Source organism: Myxocyprinus asiaticus, chromosome 13, assembly GCF_019703515.2.
Source record: "Myxocyprinus asiaticus isolate MX2 ecotype Aquarium Trade chromosome 13, UBuf_Myxa_2, whole genome shotgun sequence".
In the NCBI taxonomy this organism is placed as follows: domain Eukaryota; kingdom Metazoa; phylum Chordata; class Actinopteri; order Cypriniformes; family Catostomidae; genus Myxocyprinus; species Myxocyprinus asiaticus.
Genome location: NC_059356.1, coordinates 20765991 through 20787178, shown reverse-complemented (window position 1 = coordinate 20787178; position 21188 = coordinate 20765991). Strand labels below are relative to the sequence as shown.

Below are 21188 nucleotides of genomic sequence, written 5' to 3'. Positions count from 1 at the left end.
ATCATTGCAAACAAAGATGCAAAACTGATGTAAATTCTGTCTGTCTGTCTATCTGTTTATCCATCTATCTATCTATCTGTCTGTCTGTCTGTCTGTCTGTCTCTCTCTCTTTTCTTTCTTTTTATCTATCTGTCTGTCTGTCTCTCTTTTCTTTCTTTCTATCTATCTATCTATCTATCTATCTATCTGTCTGTCTGTCTCTCTTTTCTATCTATCTATCTATCTATCTATCTATCTATCTATCTATCTATCTATCTATCTATCTATGTCTGTCTCTTTCCTTTCTATCTATCCATCCGTCCGTCTGTCTGTCTATCTATCTATCTGCCAGCCTGTACGAATGTAGTCCTGTAGAACATCATCAATCAAGCCCCTCAGTTTAAGTCTAGCACATGAAGCACTCACCTCGAGCTTGGCACTGGATATCCAGGCTTTTCTCCACCTCTCCCATCATCTTCCTCCTGGGCTCAGCAGTGAAATAGGGCGCCTCTGCAAAAGCAAATAAGCCTATTTGAGAACACACTGATGTATCTCAATCGAACACCAAAGTATGACTACTGAAATTCATAAACAGCTCTGAATGATTCCATCAGTGGAATTCAAGAAACATATTGTTAGAAAATTGGATTTTCATTGAGCGCAGATGGGCATGGGACCAATTTATTCCCCTTTCTGTGGCAACCAAAAATTTACTGGAGCAAAAGTAATGAATTCATAAACATTGTCAGAATTGAAATGCTCAGATTGTGTAGTTAACATAGACTTGTGTCTTCAGCATTTGTGATGGGAGTCAGACATGTGGAAGGGTTGCATTAAGATTGAGAGCACTGGTGGGCACATTTCATTCACTACACTGACCTAATGCACATCGTCCTCTACTGTAATGTCTGGACTTCATGTCGAGTTACAGATAGCCACTGAGGTTTTCTTTGCTTTGTGTGAGGAACAGATATAAATTAAAGTTGTTATTCACTAAACACCCCTCCCCCGTAGTTCTCAAATCTCATTCTCACTTCTGCATACTCAAACTTGTTGTGTCAATGTGCATTGTGCCATGTTTGATCTCAATGATGCCAAACACAATTGGTTTGTGCATGTTGTGTAACCAAAAAAACATCTACTTTTGTGTTCAAGAAACAAAGTCCTTCAGTTTTGGAACAAAATGATGGTGAATAAATAATGAAAGAACTGAATTTTTTTGGGTGATTATCCCTTTAATTGGTTACCTTAATACCTTTACCAATTCAACTAAACCTTTAAACATTTATAAAGACATTAAAGGGATAGTTCACTCAAACATGAAAATTCTCTCATAATTTACTCACCCTCATGCCATCCCAGATGTGTATGATTTTCTTCTGCAAAACAAAGATTTTTAGAAGAATTTTTCAGCTCTGTAGGTCCCTACAATATAAGCAAATGGTGACTAGAATTTTGAAAGTCCAAAAAGGATATGATAGCTGTGGGAGAGAAACAGATCAAAGTCCTTTTTTACAATAAATTCTCCTCCCCGATCAGAAGGTGGCGATATGCACTAAGAATGCGAATCATCAAAAACAACACTGGAGTCATCTGGAGTATTTTATGCTGGCTTTATGTGCTTTTTGAGTTTCAAAGTTCTGGTCACCATTTACTTGCACTGAATGGACCTACAGAGTTGAAATATTCTTCTAAAAATCTTTGTTTGTGTTCAGCAGAAGAAAGAAAGTCATACACATCTGGGATGGCATGAGAGTGAGTAAATGATGAGAGAATTTCCATTTTTGGGTGAACTATCTCTTTAAGGCATGATTTTCTATAAAGCTGTTCACTGGGGACTTTCAGACATTTAAGTATGATTATATTACAGTATGATTATCTGTAAAGCTGCTTTAAGCCGATGAGTATTGTGAAAAGTGCTATACAAATAAAAATCACTTGACTTATTTAGATGTTTTAAAAACAAAACTGAGGAGAGACAGCTAACATTCATAGATCTGCACCTCTTTTATAATGTACAGTTGTGCTCAGAAGTTTGCATACCCTTGGAGAATTGGTAATATATGTACCATTTTTAAAGAAAACATGAGTGAGCAGGCAAAACACATTTCTTTTATTTCTTATGGGATTCATATTCAGCTGTAGATTATAACAGAATGCCACAATCATAAAACAAAACATGGCAACAAAGAAAAAAATGAAATGACCCCTGTTCAAATGTCTGCATACCCTTAGTTCTTAATACTGTGTATTGCCCCCTTTAGCATCAATGACAGTGTGCAGTCTTTTGTAATAGTTGTCTATGAGGCCCCAAATTCCTGCAGGTGGTATAGCTGCCCATTCATCTTGGCAAAATGCCTCCAGGTCGTGCAAAGTCTTTGGTCATCTTGCATGAACCACACGTTTGAGATCTCCCAGAGTGGCTCGATGATTATAAGGTCAGGAGACTGTGATGGCCACTCCAGAACCTTCACCTTTTTCTGCTGTAACCACTGGAGGGTCAACTTGGCCTTGTGCTTAGGGTCATTGTCGTGCTGGAAAGTCCAAAAGCGTCCCATGCGCAACTTTCGTGCAGAAGAATGCAAATTGTCTGCCAGTATTTTCTGATAACATGCTGCATTCATCTTGCCATCAATTTTCACAAGATTCCCCGTGCCTTTAGAGCTCACACACCCCCAAAACATCAGTGAGCCACCACCATGCTTCACAGTGGGGATGGTATTCTTTTCACTATGGCCTTGTTGCCTCTCCAAACATAGTGCTTATGGTTGTGACCACAAAGCTCTATTTTGGTCTCGTCACTCCAAATTACAGTGTGCCGGAAGCTGTGAGGCATGTCAAGGTGTTGTCGGGCATATTGTAACCAGGCTTTTTGGTGGCATTGGTGCAGTAAAGGCTTCTTTCTGGCAACTCGACCATGCAGCTCATTTTTGTTCAAGTATCGTCGTATTGTGCTCCTTGAAACAACCACACTGTCTTTTTCCAGAGCAGCCTGTATTTCTCCTGAGGTTACCTGTGGGTTTTTCTTTGTATCCCGAACAATTCTTCTGGCAGTTGTGGCTGAAATCTTTCTTGGTCTACCTGACCTTGGCTTGGTAACAAGAGATCCCTGAATTTTCCACTTCTTAAGTGATTGAACAGTACTGATTGGTATTTTCAAGGCTTTGGATATCTTTTTATATCCTTTTCCATCTTTATAAAGTTCCATTACCTTGTTGTGCAGGTCTTTTGACCGTTCTTTTCTGCTCCCCATGGCTCAGTATCTAGCCTGCTCAGTGCATCCATGTGAGAGCTAACAAACTCATTGACTATTTATACACAGACACTAATTGCAATTTAAAAAGACACAGGTGTGGGAAATTAAACTTTAATTGCCATTTAAACCTGTGTGTATCACCTTGTGTGTCTGTAACAAGGCCAAACATTCAAGGGTATGTAAACTTTTGATCAGGGCCATTTGGGTGATTTCTGTTATCATTATGATTTAAAAAGGAGCCAATCAACTATGTGATAATAAATGGCTTCATATGATCACTATCCTTAAATAAAAGACAGTTTTTTTGCATGATCAATCATATTTTCTCAATTAATGCCAAAATTTCACAGTTTCTGCCAGGGTATGCAAACTTTTGAGCACAACTGTAAAGCTTAACAGAGACATTTGGTGCACATTTGTGCCTGAGAGACACTATTGTGATTTGTACTTCCATGAGACAAAATTGCCGACCATCAAAAATCTGAAGTGCATCTCTGACACAAATAAGTAGATGAATAAATGCATATTTAGAGAGCTTGAATATAATTCAGACAGCCACCCAAACAGTCAGTAAGCTCTTGCCCAGTGCAATATATTCCTCCTGTTATGCATTCGTCTCTCTATATATATGTTTCACATAGTGCTCGGAACACCTGTCAGCTCAGCTCTCAACTGGACACTAATATGAAGTGAAAAGAAGGCATAAATATTCAACATGTTGTTTAGCTCAATGGGTTTCCACATATAACTGTACAGAAAAGCAGTCACTGACAAGCTGGACTATATGTACTCAGTACCCGTGAAATATCAGCAAAGACAGGGAAACTTCGGAATTCAATCTGACGCTTACATCAATCACAGGAAAAAGTTAAAGCTAAATCATTTAGGAAAAACATAAATGAGAATGTTGTTGTATGCTGACGTCTCTCGCTAGAAGACGAAGACAAATGTGGGCATGCATTGTGCATGGTTTATGTACTGTAGACATCCAAGTACAAGTTGTAATAAAGCCCAATGATTTTAGGCTTCACAATTCTAGTTAAATGACAATGTAAAATGTTTTTTAAGTTATATTCAGTGGCCCCAAAAGGTATTTATTATGTTTAGAAATTTAGGACACTTAAGCCACACTTAAAAATCTATTAATGTTTTTGCATTAGATGTTCAAGCAATGCATTTATTTTCAAGAAATATAGCACTAACACTTTCAAGCACAACATTTCACAAAATAATTTTGTCCTTAAACAGGTGTCCAAGCAGGGTAAGATCATTGCAAAAAATGGCATAGAAAAGTTAAAGTCAGTGCTGAGAAAATGTCTAGCATCATTTGTTTGCAGATGCAACTTCATATACAACATTATATACTGTATATATTTCGTTTATCTTAAGTGTCCAAATACTTACATTCAAATACTACATTTTAATTAAACACAAAATTAACTTAACATTTTGTAATATTTTTAATATTTATAATTGTAAATAAAATTAATACAATACATTTATTAAGTATTTTTATTTTATCACTTGTTGTAGTGTAAAAATAATTATGATAGAATCTACCTGACTACATTACTACTGGTTACACTAACAAAAGTAATTTGGAAGAGTCAAATCAGTTAGAAATAGTTCCTTATGATAGCAATGGCATAAAATTCACTTTTTGCAAGGTAATAAAACATTCTAATCATTTAACAAACACTGAAGTTTGTGTTCATTATTATAGTATACACTAAGCACCTGACTGTACTAAAGATGTGATAACACCAACATTTATCTCCATACAATCTGCTTTTCAAAATACTCCATATAATGTGTGGTTTCTGTTATTAATTAAATCAATTTACTTGAAAATAGGTCTGATGGTACTTTAGAGCTGTATATTTAGGATGATACTAATGTGTAGCATTACCTGGTGATATTTCTTGTAGGATGCTGTGACCGATAGCTGTAATGCCTGAGGCTTTCCTAAAAGCTCTTAGCTCAGCTAATACAGTGTGTAATTTCATGTTTTATGTGCAGTAATGTAGTGATATATCTATCAGAGAGCTTTGCCGTTCAACACTCCCCACTGAGTGTAACCATTAAGATAGTGATTTTTTTTTCTTCTGGCGACTGATGCTTGTGAAAGCATTGTGTTGGAGAGAGAAATGGGGCTTTTATTGAGCGTAGTGTTGTACCTGTGATGGAGAGGAAAGCCCTGGCCTCTGCCGGCTTCACGCTGCTATCCAACAGTGAGGCTTCGCACACGTACATGCCCACATCGACGCTCGTGGGGTTGATGATGGTCAAGCGGCGGCTGAAGGAGCCCACGCCGCTAGCCACTTCCACGCCATTTCTACGCCACACCAAGCTGAGCTTCTCAACCGGACTATGGAAAATGAAAGTGCATGGATGCTGAACAACATGGCTGTATGCCAGCAAACATTAAGAATTAAGTTCAGTCAGAGATGTGCCCTAGCAATGAGAACAAAAGCTCTGAAACACTGACATGCAAGTTTATATCTGACTCGAGACATTTCCCGATCACATTCCCTGTTCTTCTTATATAATTTCCTGTCCTATATCTCAGTCTATATAATCCCAGTCAAAAGTTTGGACACACCTACTCATTCTTTATTATTACAATTTTTCCACATTTTAAAGTAATTCTTAATTTAAACAATAATCATTTTAAAATAAATTAAAAGAATGGTAATTATGTACACTACCGGTCAAAAGTTTTGAAACATTCATTCTTTATTATATTTTTGTTTTCACATTTTAGAATAATAGTAAAGTCATCAAAACTATGGAATAACATAAATGGAACTATAGGAATTATGTTGTGACTAAACAAAATCCAAAGTAAATCAAAACTGTGTTATATTTTAGCATCTTCAAAGTAGTCACCCTTTGCCTAGAATTTGCAGACATGTACTCTTGACATTTTCTCAACCAACTTCTTGAGGTTTCACCCTGGGATGCTTTTTAAACAGTATTGAAGGAGTTCCCATCTATGCTGGGCACTTATTGGCTGCTTTTCTGTATTATTTGGTCCAAGTCATCAATTTCAAAAACTTTTTTTATTACATTTTAGTTTTATAATGAAATAAATGTATATGGTGGCACAATTCTATTTTTGTCTACAAAACTAATTTCAAACATTTAAGCATACGCCTTCATGATCAAAAGATTTTTAAGATCATGAGAAACATTTCGGTCAAGTGTTTCACAATTTTTACCGGTAGTGAAGTAACCAAAAATTTGTTTTTATATTTGAGCTTTTCCTTCTTCTAAATAAATAAATAAAGATAGAAACAAAGAAATAGTTTTATGTTGGCAGAAGCTTTTTTAAATCATAATGTTTAACAGATCATGAAAAAGGAATTCAGTCAAATAGCCCCTGCTGAAAAAAAATAAAATAAAAAATGCTTTAGGTGGTTTGCTGGTCTTAGCTGGATTAAGGTTCTTTGCTGGTCTCTCAGCCTGATCAAGCTGGTGTTTAGCTGGTCGACCAGCTGGTCTCCTGAACTAACAGCTAAAACCTGGTTTATACTCTGGAAGAAGCAGAACTTTTTTCTCTTTGGCGAACAAACACACCTTCTGCGAATTAAGCTGGCATTTATAAATAAGCACAACGTCGTTTTAAAATTTATTTTGGTTAGAGTGATGTCACTGTGTTTAACGTACTGTTCCAGCCACAAGTAAAGCTAATAATGTAGGTTTTTCTCTCCGTGGACTGCCGCTTTCAGCACTGTGTCACTTCTTTGTTTTATTAAACCTCTCACGGCCCCTTCCACTTTTAAAAACTCGCATTTCTCTCTCTACTCATTTGTCGTGGCCTCACTGTCTTAGTAGAGTTTGTGTTGCAAATCATATAAAAAAAAGTATACTTCCGCACAATCTCTGAGAAACGGGCTTCAAAGTTATCCATTTTAATGACAGTAACCTAGGTAACAACTCCTCAGCTGGCACGCGTGATTGCAAATAAAAAACATCAAGTCCAAACAACACCCACGATTTGTTGTAACCAACCATCGACACTCTTCGACCAGCCGAGTTCTCCTAGATCAAGAATTTCAGAGATGTGCACGAACAGGAGAAATATCACCAAACGAACACATTGGCAGAGCATAAACATCACTGCATTTCGACAACATTTGTAGGTGATCTATGCGAAGCCTCTTTGGCCAGTAAGTAAAAATAAGCCTTAAGAAATGCCAAAAACTCTAGAAAACCATAAAAAAAAGACCAGCCTAAACAGACCTTGGACAGGCTGGGAGACCATCTAATCACCATATGCAGGTATAAGATTTTTTTATTTTATTTTTTTGCAGGGGTGTAACAAAAATTTTGACTGGTAGTACAAATAAAAATTGGCCAAAAATAACAGAGAGAGAGAGAGAGAGAGAGAGAGAGAAGAAAATCAGCTTCATTCATTGGCAAAGAACATTTAAGTGGGGAAAAAGTAAGCATCACCAATGCTGGTAGGCGTGGCCTTAGCTGCTATTATCTTAATAGCCTTAAAATTGATGACTGTGAACCTGGTTGAGGTAAATGAATACCAAATGGATGGTAGTCCGGTTGGAAACAATGTGATACATGCCATGATATATAGCCACACTCACCGTGCATTAGCTACACACTCCAGTGTGGCCTCACTCACTCCGGCAACCACCGTGGTGTTCCGAGGTGGGATTACAATCACTGGAGCCACCGGGTCTGCTGGGGCATCTGAATCTAGCCATGAGAAAATGGGGACAGAAAAGAGAATTTTAGACCTTTACATCTACTGTATAAACACAATTGCTATCCATTTGTTTGTGTTTAAAATAATTATTTATTCTAAAGCCTTCATTATATGTAAAAATATAAATAAATAATATAATGAACTGAATAATAATAATACATGAAAAATAAAACAAAAGTATAGTTTGCACACTCATACAGATGTACAGTATGTACCAATTGGATGCAAGACTATACAACAAGAGAGCGTATACTGTAGTCTTTGGAACTTGTCAACTGAATAATATAAAACGACAGATTTAGAAATGTATTAAAAGGAATTTACACTAAATCAGCCAACATGTGTTATGATATTACCACACTGAAACAGACAAAAAGCCAGAGAGTTCAGCTCTTTATGTTTTATGCTTATCTGGCACAGTATCAATTGAATAATTCATATTTTGGTACTGGTCCTGTGACATGCTCCTTACCCCCTCATTCGACCGTTATGTGCAATCATTCTTACATGAGAATAATTTCTCTCTGCTAATTGTAAAATATAAAGGCTGCCTATTAAATCAGCTTCATTCTTTCAAAAGGAAATTAGAGAATATCAAAAATATTGAAATCAAATGATAATGAGGATTTAAATAACTCAGTTGAATGCTAAAATCAAGCCTTTGAAGTTGAATTTGATGAAATGCACAAAGAAGTTACAGTAACTCAACTGAACTCCATTTCCTTTCTTAAAGTTTGCTCTCTTTAAACTCACCAGAAACTTCATGCAGTACCACGTATAGTCCTTTTAGTCTTAAAAGAGATGGATCCTTACAATTTTTTCAATATGTCAAGGATTATCACATATTCATGATAGGGGGACCACTTATAATAATATTGACCCCTAATCTGCATATTGGGGGCTGCGTTCCCTTTACATTTACATGCAGCCTAATTATCTATTAATAATCCTGATCCTTTGGGCTTAAACTTCAGCAAATACTATGATACTGCAAGTCTGAAGTATTCTTAAACAGAAAAGACATAATTCTCCATGCCAAAACCATAAAGACCATGTGGACAACCTCATATAATTTAGTGATCTTCAGTGATATTAGCATTGTACATCTTGTCCTCTGTGTTGTGTCCCTTGTTTTAGTATGAGGCTTTCAACAACCACTTTCCACAAAATGCAAACTAAATCCTTATTCTCACACATCACAACGTGAACACTAATGTAAGCTCTCAAACAGAGTGTAAAGAAGAATGCAGTAATAAAATGTGTTTCTTCTAATGAATCCTCCAGCGGCCTCTCGCGTCAGGAACAGCCGAGACCAAAACAGATTGCATGGAGCACAGGGGCCTCCCTCCCTCCCTCTGTATTTGCAGATGGGGCAACTGCAACTCTTTGCAAAACATTAAGATTTAATTGGAAGACTCATATTTGTTCTTGGAGCAGCGAGAGCGAAAATCCTGTGGTGTGATCATATGTGAGCCGTGAAGTGCATTTCAGTGGATCTGATTGGCAGACAGCGAGTCTCTTTCCTCTGGACGCCTCGTTCTGCTTCAGTGCATAAGTTTCCTCACCTGTGGTCATGGGAGGCAATAATCTGACCACATTCATCAGGGATCCAGTAAACTGCACAACTCCCTCTTTTTACCACATGATCACTGGCAATATTGGACAATGTTTTATTTAGTTAAAAATAAAAAAAAATAAAAAAAAGAATATATATATATATATATATATATATATATATATATATATATATATATATATATATATATATATATATACAGAAAGCTTTATGAAAAATGTTCTTTGGGTTACTCAACATTTTCCTTTATCTATGTAAATTATACTGGATTATGAATATTAGGTTACATGATCTCCTCTTTGTATGCCTGTTATCTCGGCTGAGTCTTGTGTTCAAGTAATTGAATTATGAATATTGCTGGCCTGCTGAATGTGTTCTTTGTATAGCTAGCAAAGTTATCAAGTAAACTTTGGCTACTTTGCCTTTCTACTAAAATTTTTGCTCAGTGCTTTCTAGGATATTCCACAATAGCACACTTAGGAAGAGTTTACCCTGAACGTGGAATGTGTGTTGTACAGAAATTTACAACAATCTGCCAGTCTCAACAGTCATTGTAACATTTAAGCAGTTTGTAAACCAAATATTTTGCCATGAACACCAAAAGTCTGATGGTCGTAGTCCAAAGAGCAGGTTACAGCAATCAAATTTCCTTTCAAAGTCATAGTTCACCCAAAAGTGAAAAATCTCTCATTATTTAATCACCCGTGTGTCCTTCTAAAGGCCCAGGTATACTTTGTTGACCGCGTTCTGTATCGGATCACGCCCGGTGGACTGCGTTGCTTTCCTGAGTATTCTCCATTGACCCTGAGTCACCTTTGTGACTGCTTTGTTATACTTTTTTAGTGGACTCAAAGGCCGGTGCATGTGCCAACGATGCACACAGATGATGACCGTATCCACGGGTCGAGAAAATCTGGGCAGTGTGCGGTCAGGCCTCGTGGACTAGCTTATGAACACTACAAACAAACACTCAACAGTGAGTCCATGCTGGAGAAAGAACCTCTTATAAAACAAACGCTGATGGGACTTGTGACAAAAGTTAAGTCCTTCGTGTCTTTTGTAAGTCAGCATTTTACCACATAAGCATATCAATCCTCAAAAGCATGCAGCTTGTTCTCCCATGGAGGGTCTGTTGACGCTCTGCTCATATTTAACATAATTTCAACTTTGTAACCATTGCCGTCGAGATTCTGAAGCATCAGCTAATGATTACCAGACAATCTGGATGAATTATATTTCCATCGGCAGTGCCAGCACTAAAAGCGGAACAAGATGCGCTTTTCTTATGGAGTTCAACGCAGCGCTTGCTGCCCTGAAACAAATCATGTGCTTTCCATATCCAAAGTGAAAAGACAGCCTGATGATGATAATTATTGAGGAGGATGAAGTTTTAAGAGATTTAATGTGTATTACAATGAACAGTAGGCCTAGTTCTATCAATCAGTCAACATCCCAGTTAGACTTCGGTAAATGTTTAATGTTACTTGAATTGGTACTAATTTAGTGAATTTTTGTGTCTTTGTACTGTGGAGTTTGGAAAATGTTAATAAAGCATTATTATTACATATTCTTTTGTTCTATTGTGTTGTTCTTTCCAAAGAAGGAAATAAATGCATATTGACAGGAAATAAGTATATATAGAGTCAAAAAAATAAAAATAAAATAAATAATAATCTGAGATTAATCTAGATTAACTATGAAAAATCATGAGATTAATCGTAATAAAAAAAAAATTACCTACTGACAGCACTCATTTTAAATAATGCTGCAATGCTGATTTCCATACAATAGCAGGGGATAGTGCCTTACTTTAACATTAATAAACAGCCCACAAAAGTGTTATAAAATAGTCCATGTGACTCGTCCATCATTTTCCATGTCTTCTGAAGACATATGATTATTTTGTATGATGAGCAGACAAAAATGAAAGTCATAATTCACTCTCACATGAAATCAAATCAATGGTAAACTCTCTAAATCAAATATGGCAACATGTCAATAACATTAAAACCATTGGTTCTTAGGGGCCTGGGTAGCTCAGTGGTAAACAAGCTGCTACCACCCCTGAAGTTCACTAGTTCAAATCCCAGGGCATGCTAAAAAACCAAAATTGGCCTGGTTGCTAGGGTAAAGTCACACGGGGTAACCTCCTCATGATTGCTATAAGGTGGTTCGCTCTCGATGGGGTGTGTGGTGAGTTGGGTGTTGATGCCGCGGTGGATGGCGTGAAGCCTCCATGTGCGCTACGTCTCCGCGGTAACGCGCTCAACAAGCCATGTGTTAAGATGCGTGGGTTGATGGTCTCAGACGTGGAGGCAACTGAGATTCATCCTCTGCCACCTGGATTGAGGCAAGTCACTACACCACCACAAGGACATAGAGCACATTGGGAATTGGGCATTCCAAATTCAAAAAAAAAAAAAAAAAAACATTGGTTCTTGTGTCACAGATTTCTTTTTTTTTTTTTTTTTTTGTGGGTGAACAATCTCTTGAATTTAAATATATTCTAACAATTAGAACCCATAAGTATTTTGGACATAATTAACTTGTGTTGGTCTTGCCCTCCATCACTACAGACAGAACAAAATGATTGTTTCTTCCTGAAAATTTTCTCACATGCTTTATTATGTGTATGGTTGCATAGAAAACCGGAGTGGCTCCGGTCTCTTCTATATAGAAGCCATAACCAGATATTCAGGATAAGGGGGACCAAATGTAATAGTTGGACTAACTGGAACCCCTAAACACTCTAGTACATTTCATACATAAGAAAAGAGCCATGCATAACAACATGAATGATGGTTTTTGTCAGTTCCTAACATACTTCATTGCGTCTCCTTTTATGTTCCACAGAAGAAAGAAAGTCATATGGGTTTGGAACAACATGAATGTAAGTAAATGAAAGAATTTTACATCTTTAACTGTAACCTTATCCCTAAAATCAGAGGGCACTGATTGGTTAAGAGGAATGTTTCAGGATCAGCATAGAATGCTAAAGGAATTTTCCAGGGATTAATAAAAGTTAAGATCAATCTACAGCATTTGTGGCATAATGTTGATTACCACAAAAATTTAGGTTACAGTGAGGGACTTATAATGGAAGTGGGGGCTGATTTTTGTAGGGTTTAAAGGCAGAAATGTGAAGCTTATAATTTCATAAAAGCACTTACATTAATTCTTCTGTTAAAACTCATGTGTTATTTGTGCTGTAAAGTTGTTTAAATCATCATTTTTATGGTTGTTTTAGGGTTTATGGCGTTACATCATCATGGCTACCAAGTTGTTAAATTGGATATAACTTTACACAGGAAAGGTTAGTAAGTGATTTTATCACACTAAAATCATGTTGACATGCATATTGTTTACTTAATGTGGCTATACTTTTGAAACTTTTATGGACTGGCCCCATTCACTTCCATTATAAGTGCCTCACTGTAACCCAGATTAGTTTTTTTCTAAAGAAAAGGAGGGACGAGTCAAATTAATTTAAATGGTAATCAACATTATGCCACAAATGCTTTCGATTGAGCTTAACTTGTATTGAACCCAGAATATTCCTTTAATCCAAAACGCCCTACTAGCGTAAAAAGCACTTTTAACCTATCTATACAGAATGTACAAACTATATTTATTATTCAAATGTGAAAATACAGACCATAACATATTAAAACAAGATTTGAAAAAGTACGCCCTGCACAAGGGCAATCTAAAGTATATGTGCTTCTATATTTGGGTCTGTTTTTCAGCAACACAAAAACCCTGAGACTCAAAGAGAGATAATGTACAAGTACATGACCTACAGTTAATTGCTGTTAAGATGTGGAGGAACATGCCAGAACAGCCTATCAAGGCTGGAAAGAATTGGGGAGACAATAATTAAAAACTAAAAAGCTATAAAATATTCAGTGATTCAGGGACTGGGGAGAACTTCAAGGCACATGCAGGAGTTTCTACAGAAGGTATTGTCACACAAACAGAGCCAGATGAGCGAGACAGGTGCCCACAGGAAACAGCAGAGAAAATCTGAGAAAAAAAAAAATATGCTCATTTGTAGATAATGCCCAGGAGAGAAATATTTGCTTTGTTGTTGAACAAATGGTTTAGTATGGACAGCAGACACTCTGTGCAGCTGTAAAAGGAGTCAACGGAGGCAAACAGAAGAGATCCACCTGCACGCTGAGGACAAGAACCCACGCGCCAGTAAGATGTGTGATTTCCAGCAGTGCTCGGCCCTCTGAATCATTGAGATCTGGGAGTCTGAGGGTCTATTAAATGAACCAGTCCAGTACAGAGTACATGAATCACACACTATTTGTCCAATTAATTTCCATGACTTTGCCATGACATTTCCAGTGATTCATTTGTGATTACTGGATGGAGATTTTTAAAAATCATTTCATAGAAATTGTTGGGCAGATGTCCATTTGTATATCAGATACTTCTGAATTAAAAGGTTCGATAAAATATACATATAAGTGTTCATATGTTTTCAGTAACACTGTGTCCTAACCAGGCATGATAAGATTCCAGTAACAAGCAATTATTCTGTCCATACTGAACTTCAAAGCGCTGAGCGATGTTATACAATCAAAGCCAATCAGAAGAAATTGATGTTTAATATATGCTTATGAGGAGCAGGATTTTGGATCAATGAGAGTTCACAGTGGGCAGAGCTACCCAGTTTGATGTGGCAGGAATAGAAACCAAGCAATTGAAAAAATGTCCAGTCTCTTGTTGTAATGGTGTAATACAAAAAAAAGACTAATGTGATTGGGTCATTCCATGTCAACTCAACCAGAGGTCTCCAGTTCAGGTTCTGATTTTGATATGTTTTTTTTCGTGTGTTTTTTTTCTGGTAAAAGCAATACATAAATGATGATCAAAGCAAAAATTTTAAATGTCATTGATCAATATTTACTTAGTAATCCATTACTTAGTAAAGTGGGGACAAAATTACAATTTTCGCCTGTGAGTTTGAAGCAAAACTAAAAAGTGGCAATGTCATAAACTGAGATTGGTAGGTCTATTACAAAAATCAATTGACTTCAGCACTCCTTGTTTCATTTTGACAATGGTCAAAAAATTTTAATAAAATAAAATACACCTACTTTGTAATGTTTTTCCAAAGTTGGAGTGCTATAACTCAAAAAGAATTAAAGATATCTTAAAATCATTTTAGATTGTGGTTCAAAATGAACTTTCCTTTTGTATATTTATTTTTAAGGCCCTAGTGTATATGTGTAAATTGTAAATCTTTTACTAATTTACAATGGTCAAGAACCAAATATGGTCACATGGTAAGAAGCTAATTTTTCTTGTCCAACAAAACAAAGGTCTGCAGTACAAATAATGTGGGAAGTTTCTAAAGAAAATTTGGTTCATTTGACATGGAATAACCCAATAATGCTGGCTTGCGAATATGTTTTACTCTAAACAAACACCCAAAAAGAGCAATAGCCAGCCAATGAAATATTTTGGAGCAGAGCAAAACTAGAAAAGATTATCTATTATACACATTCCCATGACTGTTTAATATTCTACTTATTTCCATGACTTTTCAAGCCCTGGAAATCCCCATTTTTAAATTCCCTGACATTGCTAGGTTCTCCAAGACTACAGGACCCCTTTCTATCAGCTAGGAAATTTTTTTTAAGCTTGTTCCATAATTTATGCTCTATGGAGGTATTTTTCTTTCTGAATATTACAAATAACGGAAAACAAGACAGCATTTCAAATTCACTCTTACCCTGTGACAGATGCATCCCAAAAAAAGACATTCACAAACAAGCGAATTGTGAGGTAGATGCCCGTTTTTGTCATTCTGACCTCATGCACATCTCGCACTGACAGCTGCATTTTAAGTGCTGTTTCCTGCCTGCTGTGTCTGGGTTAAGGTGAACTGCTGGCAGGTGTTAGCTTGTGAATAAAGACAGAGCTGAGGCTAGATCAGTGCCTCTCAGTGGCATTTTAGGGGGTGGGGTGCGGGGGGGTGTTCGATTCCTCGTGGGCTTGTTCTGCTTGTGTTCTGTCACTTGTTTTACCAGGTAAGGGGGGCTGATGGGGCCTCTGTGCTGGTTCGGTTTGTCCCTGTGGCCCTGGAAGCAGAGGTTGGCTCTCAGGTCCTATTTAGACTGACTTTAGACTGAAATGAATTTGAAGAGGACTGGTATCCCAATCTCCTCAGCCAATGCGTGAGGACTTGATCCATATTCATTGTTAGTTTGTTTGCCTTCTCTCAACAGTCAGTTGCAATAGCCCTGCTGTGGCATTCTCTCCATCTTTCTCAAGTTTAACCCTTAGGGGACACACAGACAGGCCGGCAACACATTACCTCAAATAATTGAGTAATTGAGTGAGGATTAAAAGTAAAGTGACGGTGAAATTTTCAATGTTAAAATACTTTCTCATATTCCAGCTTATTTTTCAGAGACAACTATAAGTAAGCCATTCGTAATTCCCTGAAAATTGCAAACACTGTGGATTTGTGATGCTATCAAACATTGCTATGTTTGTCTGAGCAACCCGATCAGGCAGACACAGCCACACTGGCTCAAACAATGTGTGAGTTTGGGCTGGGACAATGTGTATGTCCAACCATTAACAGACAGGGAGTGTTTGAGGAAATGGTGAAAAAGTCTTAATTTTTGCAATTACTTTTGTGTTGCTAGAGCAGTGGTCCTCTTGTCAAAAAATTACTGACGGAAATGTTCATTGACTAAGTATTTTAGCGAAGACGACGAAAAATATGCATCATGGAGTTAAACAATTGTAATTAAAATATATTGTTTGTAACCTTTTCTAAAAGCATGAAAGATCCACAACACAGTGACTAAGAAGCTCATACTTTAGTATTCTCGTTGCATGCTATTATTTTAAGAACTTATTTCAGGTCTTCACAATGACTTATACAAGCTAATATACACTTAAATTAATAATTAAGTTTAAAATACATTTTTGAATATTTGGTTTAGGCTTCGAGTGTTAAAGTTTGACACATTTTTGTCATGTGCACATTGTTAAAGGTGAACAGCTTGTAACGCAACTTAAAAAATGAGCCCTTCCCGTATTTCCTAGGTTGCCTATTAAAACCTGTAGACTGATTTTCATGCGAAGAGAGCGGGTTGGTTTTGCCGGGAAAATCCAAAGGATGTGACGTTTATGCGCGCTCCCGAGAGCCTTGCCTCAGTAATAGCTTCTCTTCGACTATTCAACAGCGTCAACAGACAGTCTGCAACGCTAGGTAACGTTATCTTAGAGATGGAATCCAGCAAACGCCCGGCTCCCAGCACAAAAGCTACTCCTACACAAACTCAAGAGTAAGCCAAAAAAAAAAAAAAAAAACATTTATCTACTGAATCCTGTCTGGCTAAGCGGGAACATGATCGTGGTCGAGCGAAAACTAGAGTGAACATTGGCAGGGCATTTGATTCCTGGAGGGACCTTCATTCGGTTTTGGGGATCAAAACCGATCCTGAATTGGCATTCTTCTTATTGGACAGGTAAGCTTACATAACTGCAAAGCATGTGAAATATAGTGCCATAAGGATTGATCTGTGTAATTTTAACTTGATCTTGCCTGCTAATGCTGACGAATTGCAAGCTACCTTGCTTCGTAACTTTTAAATAATTTCAACAATCTTCTCTTTATACTAAAAGTCAGGTATACAGGATAAATTTAAGCAAATACGCTGATCGTATAAAACATACAATAGTGCAACATAACAGTGCAGTGCAACAGTAAACTGTCTGGTATAGTTCGGTAGTATGTAGCTGTGTGTGTGTATCAGTATGCTATGTTAGCTGATAAGTAGTTTTAGTTTAGTCTCAAAGTTTGTAGTAAAACAATCATAACTGTGTAATTTTAATTATGCTATCTGTCAGCATGATGACAGTGAATCACGTTCAGTCTCTTTGTACGTTATGTCATTGTTTTGGCCGATGCTCATGTCCCTAGGGGGTGTGTGCATGAGCGTGAGCACAAGCAACATGTAGCTGGCTGCAGTTCACTTAATGGCCACAGGTGACATTAATAACAAGGGTTTCTGAATCTTACATACCGCACCTTTAAATATTACTTAAAATATTTACTATGTTATTTTTGTTGAATAAATTATGTTATTTTAGTCATAGTAAATTGGACTAATAATGAATATGACATGATGAAACTATGTTTAACCCTTACCAGCTGGAGCGTTCAAGTTTGTCTCAGTATCTTCGCCATCCAACAACCGATTTTATTTCTGAAAACTGCCAGATACTCATGACAATATAAGCGAAAAGCACATATGATTGGTTAAGGGGTTACTGGGTGTGAATAATAAATGTATCGTCATCAGCGTCATCCTCCATTTGCCTGAGCGGAGCCAGAGAGGATACGCCGGGAGATTAGCTCCAGTGTTGGACTTACTGCTTCAAATTGAAAACTGAGGCGATCTTTCGAGGTCAGACAAGTTATTTAACATGTGTTGTCAATATTGTCTATTGAAAGTCAAAACGTTTTAGTTACTAAGCATTTATTTGTAGGAGTAACACTAGTTACTTCTGAAAAAAAATGACATGACCATTTGGCTTTCATTGGACAGGCAGCTAGCCCCTATTTTTAAGCAAATTTCTGTGAAACTTGCTAAATAAACATTAACTTGCAATACTATGTACATTTTTAACTAAATATCAATAACTTTTTTTGGCCAATTTTGTCGCTTGTGAAAAATCCGCCTGAAGTAATTTGAGGCAGAGAGCAGACGCTGTTCAGACCTGCCTGGAAACTGGCCTGCTAGTTAGATAAGTTATCTAGCTTGTTGAATTTCCCATGTAATAAAAAAAATTGTGTACTTTTTTCTGTTGTAGAGATGAATAGAGACTATGGCTCCCTGCATTTGAGGGCATGAGCACACAGGATGAAGATCTGCTGGACCAGGAACTACTGCAGGAAGACCCGGACCACCAGGAGATGGAGGATGAGATGGAACCTGATCCCCAGCCAAGACCATCAACTGGGTATGTATGAATGTGTATGTACTGTTTGTTTCTATTTCTCATATGACTGATACTCACAGTAACACTAACACAGTTACTCTTATTATTTTGGGTATGGCTAGCCATTCTCGCACAGGTCCCAAGTCAGCTAGAAAGCGTAAACGCTTCCCTGACTCTATTTCTTATCCCTCGTACACTGACATTGATTCACAGGCACCAAAACCTCTCCCATTTAAGCCTAGCTGTCCAATTTACTTTTTCATGCTGTTTTTTACTCAGGCTGTAGTTGCTGAGATATGCAGTTTTACAAGCCGTCAGGGGTGGGAGCTCATCCTAAACTATCCGTCATATTCCAGCTACCAAGGAGCTTGGATGGAGGTGACCCCCAGTTAATTTGACAAATTTCTTGGGTTGCTCATTTACATGGGGTTTTCAATTCTCCCTGATTCCCATCGTCATTGGGGAACCAAGTCACTTCAGGGCTCGTGGGTGAGGAGATTTATGTCGCGTGACCGCTACAAGGCTCTTTTAGCAGCTCTACATGTTGTAGAACCTACCACAGAAGATAATCAGGATCACCTTAGGAAGTTGCGTTATCTTATGGACCACCTCAAACAAAAATGCCAGCAGCTCTTTCAGCCTAACCAAAATCTCGCAATAGATGAACGTATGGTCAAGTCTAAAGCTTGGTCAGGATTTAAGCAATACATGAAGGGCAAGCCTACACGGTGGGGTTTTAAATTATGGGTAATTGCAACATCAGACTCGGGGTATACTCTTATACGACTTTAATGTTTACACAGGTAGTTGTGATGGGCGTGTCACTGACTTGGCCACCAAAGTAGCTGAATCATTACTGCAGCCATTCAAAGACAAGGGCCACAATGTTTGGTTTGACAACTTTTACACGTCCCAAGCTCTTATGGTTAATTTGTTAGAAATGGGAACTAATGCATGTAGGACATGCAGGGTGAATCGTAAACTGTTTCCTGCAGAATTTAATGACATCAAAAGATGGGAACGCAAGACAGCTCGTGGGGATATGAGGTGGTGTAGGATTGAGGGAAATATACTTGTAATTCAGTGGAAGAACACGCGTGCAGTTACATGCCTCTCCAATTTCCACAATGCGAATGGCTCAACCGAAATGACTAGGTTTGAAAAAATGATGACGACTGGACAAAAGAAGTAGCCCTCCAGCCCACTGTCATCAGTGATTATTACAAAAACATGGGCGGTGTTGATAGGTCAGACCAAATGATACAATCTTACGATGTCCTACAAAAAAACTCAGAAGTGGTGGAAGACTCTTTTTTCCACTTCATAGACATTGCCGTCATCAATAGTTTCATACTGTTTAAGGAATGGAAACACATTCATGCGGCACCAGGGGATGAGCATAGACCGGTGAACTTAACCCATATAGATTTCAGAGAAAACCTGGCTCGTCAGCTGGGAGGTATCGATATTCACACAAGTTTCCCTTTGCATACACTAAAGCCTGTAGTCCCTCCTTCGTTATCACTCCACACAGCCCATGTCCCCAAATTTGAAGAGTCCTCATAGAGATGTTGGCTATGCTACTGGAAAAGTAGGACTGAAAATAAAACTAAAGTAGCTTGTTGCGCGCTAAAATGTAATGGCAAAAGACTTTGCTTGGTTCGTGATAGGAACTGTATTCCGTCTTGGCACTCAGCTGAGTGTGACAAGTTTCGCGAAGAGGCCTAGGTTGGGCTGTGTTTACTGGTGTTGTCATCCTCCCCTCCCCTCTTTTCTCCCTCTCTTCTCTCCACAGGTATTGCAGTTGTAGAGTATTTACGAATTTATATATATTCTGTTCCTGCACTCTTTATTAAAAATGCATTTACTGTAGATAGTTCAAAAGTTTGATTTTGTATGTTTTGCTGTGTAATTCGTGTGTAATTCTAATGTTCAAATTAAATAAAGTGTGTGTTTTATTGAACACGTAAAATGTATATTTCAGTGTTTGTGTCCTTCAATTTCAGATGCAAACTCAATTTATTATTACAGGTGCTCAAAAGGAGTATTTAAATAAATAAATAAATCATAGGGATATCCTCGCTTTGTGTTATTCTCTTTCAAGATAATGGATCCCCATTTCCAAGCAGAACCCACTCACCTCGCATTTGAGATTCTAGCATGCTGGACGAGGTGTAAAAATTTTGTCGGGCTTGCCTCGGACTGGGTAAAGTACTGCATTAGCACCATCCTGATGTCAATGGATGGAGTGCGGACAACTCATTAAAAATGGAGACCCTGAAATAGTCACTTGGCCTCTGCCTTCACTGATAGCACTCATACTGTTTAGCAAACTCTCTGTGCGCTCATTGTATCGATTGACAACTGCATTTCTTTATGATGCAGACAGTTGAACAATAAAAGCAGCCATACACAATCTGGGGTGTTGGGTTCTTATTTTTTAATCCCAAAAGTACAGATGTACAGAGTATTTATGATATATTTGTGATGATTTTGTTGGTGATATAAAATTAAGCATCATTATTATTGCAATTGTATTAACACTCTTTTATTTGGCCATTAAGATTCCTAAAAAGTGTTTTATTAGACTAGTTTCACGATTGTTCCTTGTCTTGTGGCTTGTGAAGACTGTATGGCAAAGATAATATATAATAGTGTCTCTGATACTTTAG

The 21188-nt window shown here is 37.5% G+C and overlaps 1 protein-coding gene and 1 long non-coding RNA gene across 3 annotated transcripts in view; one reads left to right on the top strand and one right to left on the bottom strand.

The window, feature by feature from the left end:
- Window positions 1-21188, bottom strand: part of LOC127450172 (protein sidekick-1-like) — a 539544-nt gene that overhangs the window by 157461 nt on the left and 360895 nt on the right. Inside the window, exons 6-8 of the mRNA XM_051714029.1 lie at window positions 7843-7954; window positions 5413-5603; window positions 406-489 (exon numbers count right to left, since the gene is read on the bottom strand). Coding sequence (XP_051569989.1) covers window positions 406-489; window positions 5413-5603; window positions 7843-7954 — 387 coding nt within the window. The remainder of the gene's footprint in view (window positions 1-405; window positions 490-5412; window positions 5604-7842; window positions 7955-21188) is intronic.
- LOC127450208 (uncharacterized) lies at window positions 16747-20886 on the top strand. 2 transcript variants are annotated; one of them, XR_007898927.1, is made up of 3 exons: window positions 16747-17039; window positions 18388-18537; window positions 20621-20886. It is a non-coding gene; the product is annotated as an uncharacterized LOC127450208 (long non-coding RNA). The 2 variants fall into 2 exon arrangements; XR_007898928.1 differs by lacking the exon at window positions 16747-17039 and adding an exon at window positions 17873-17981.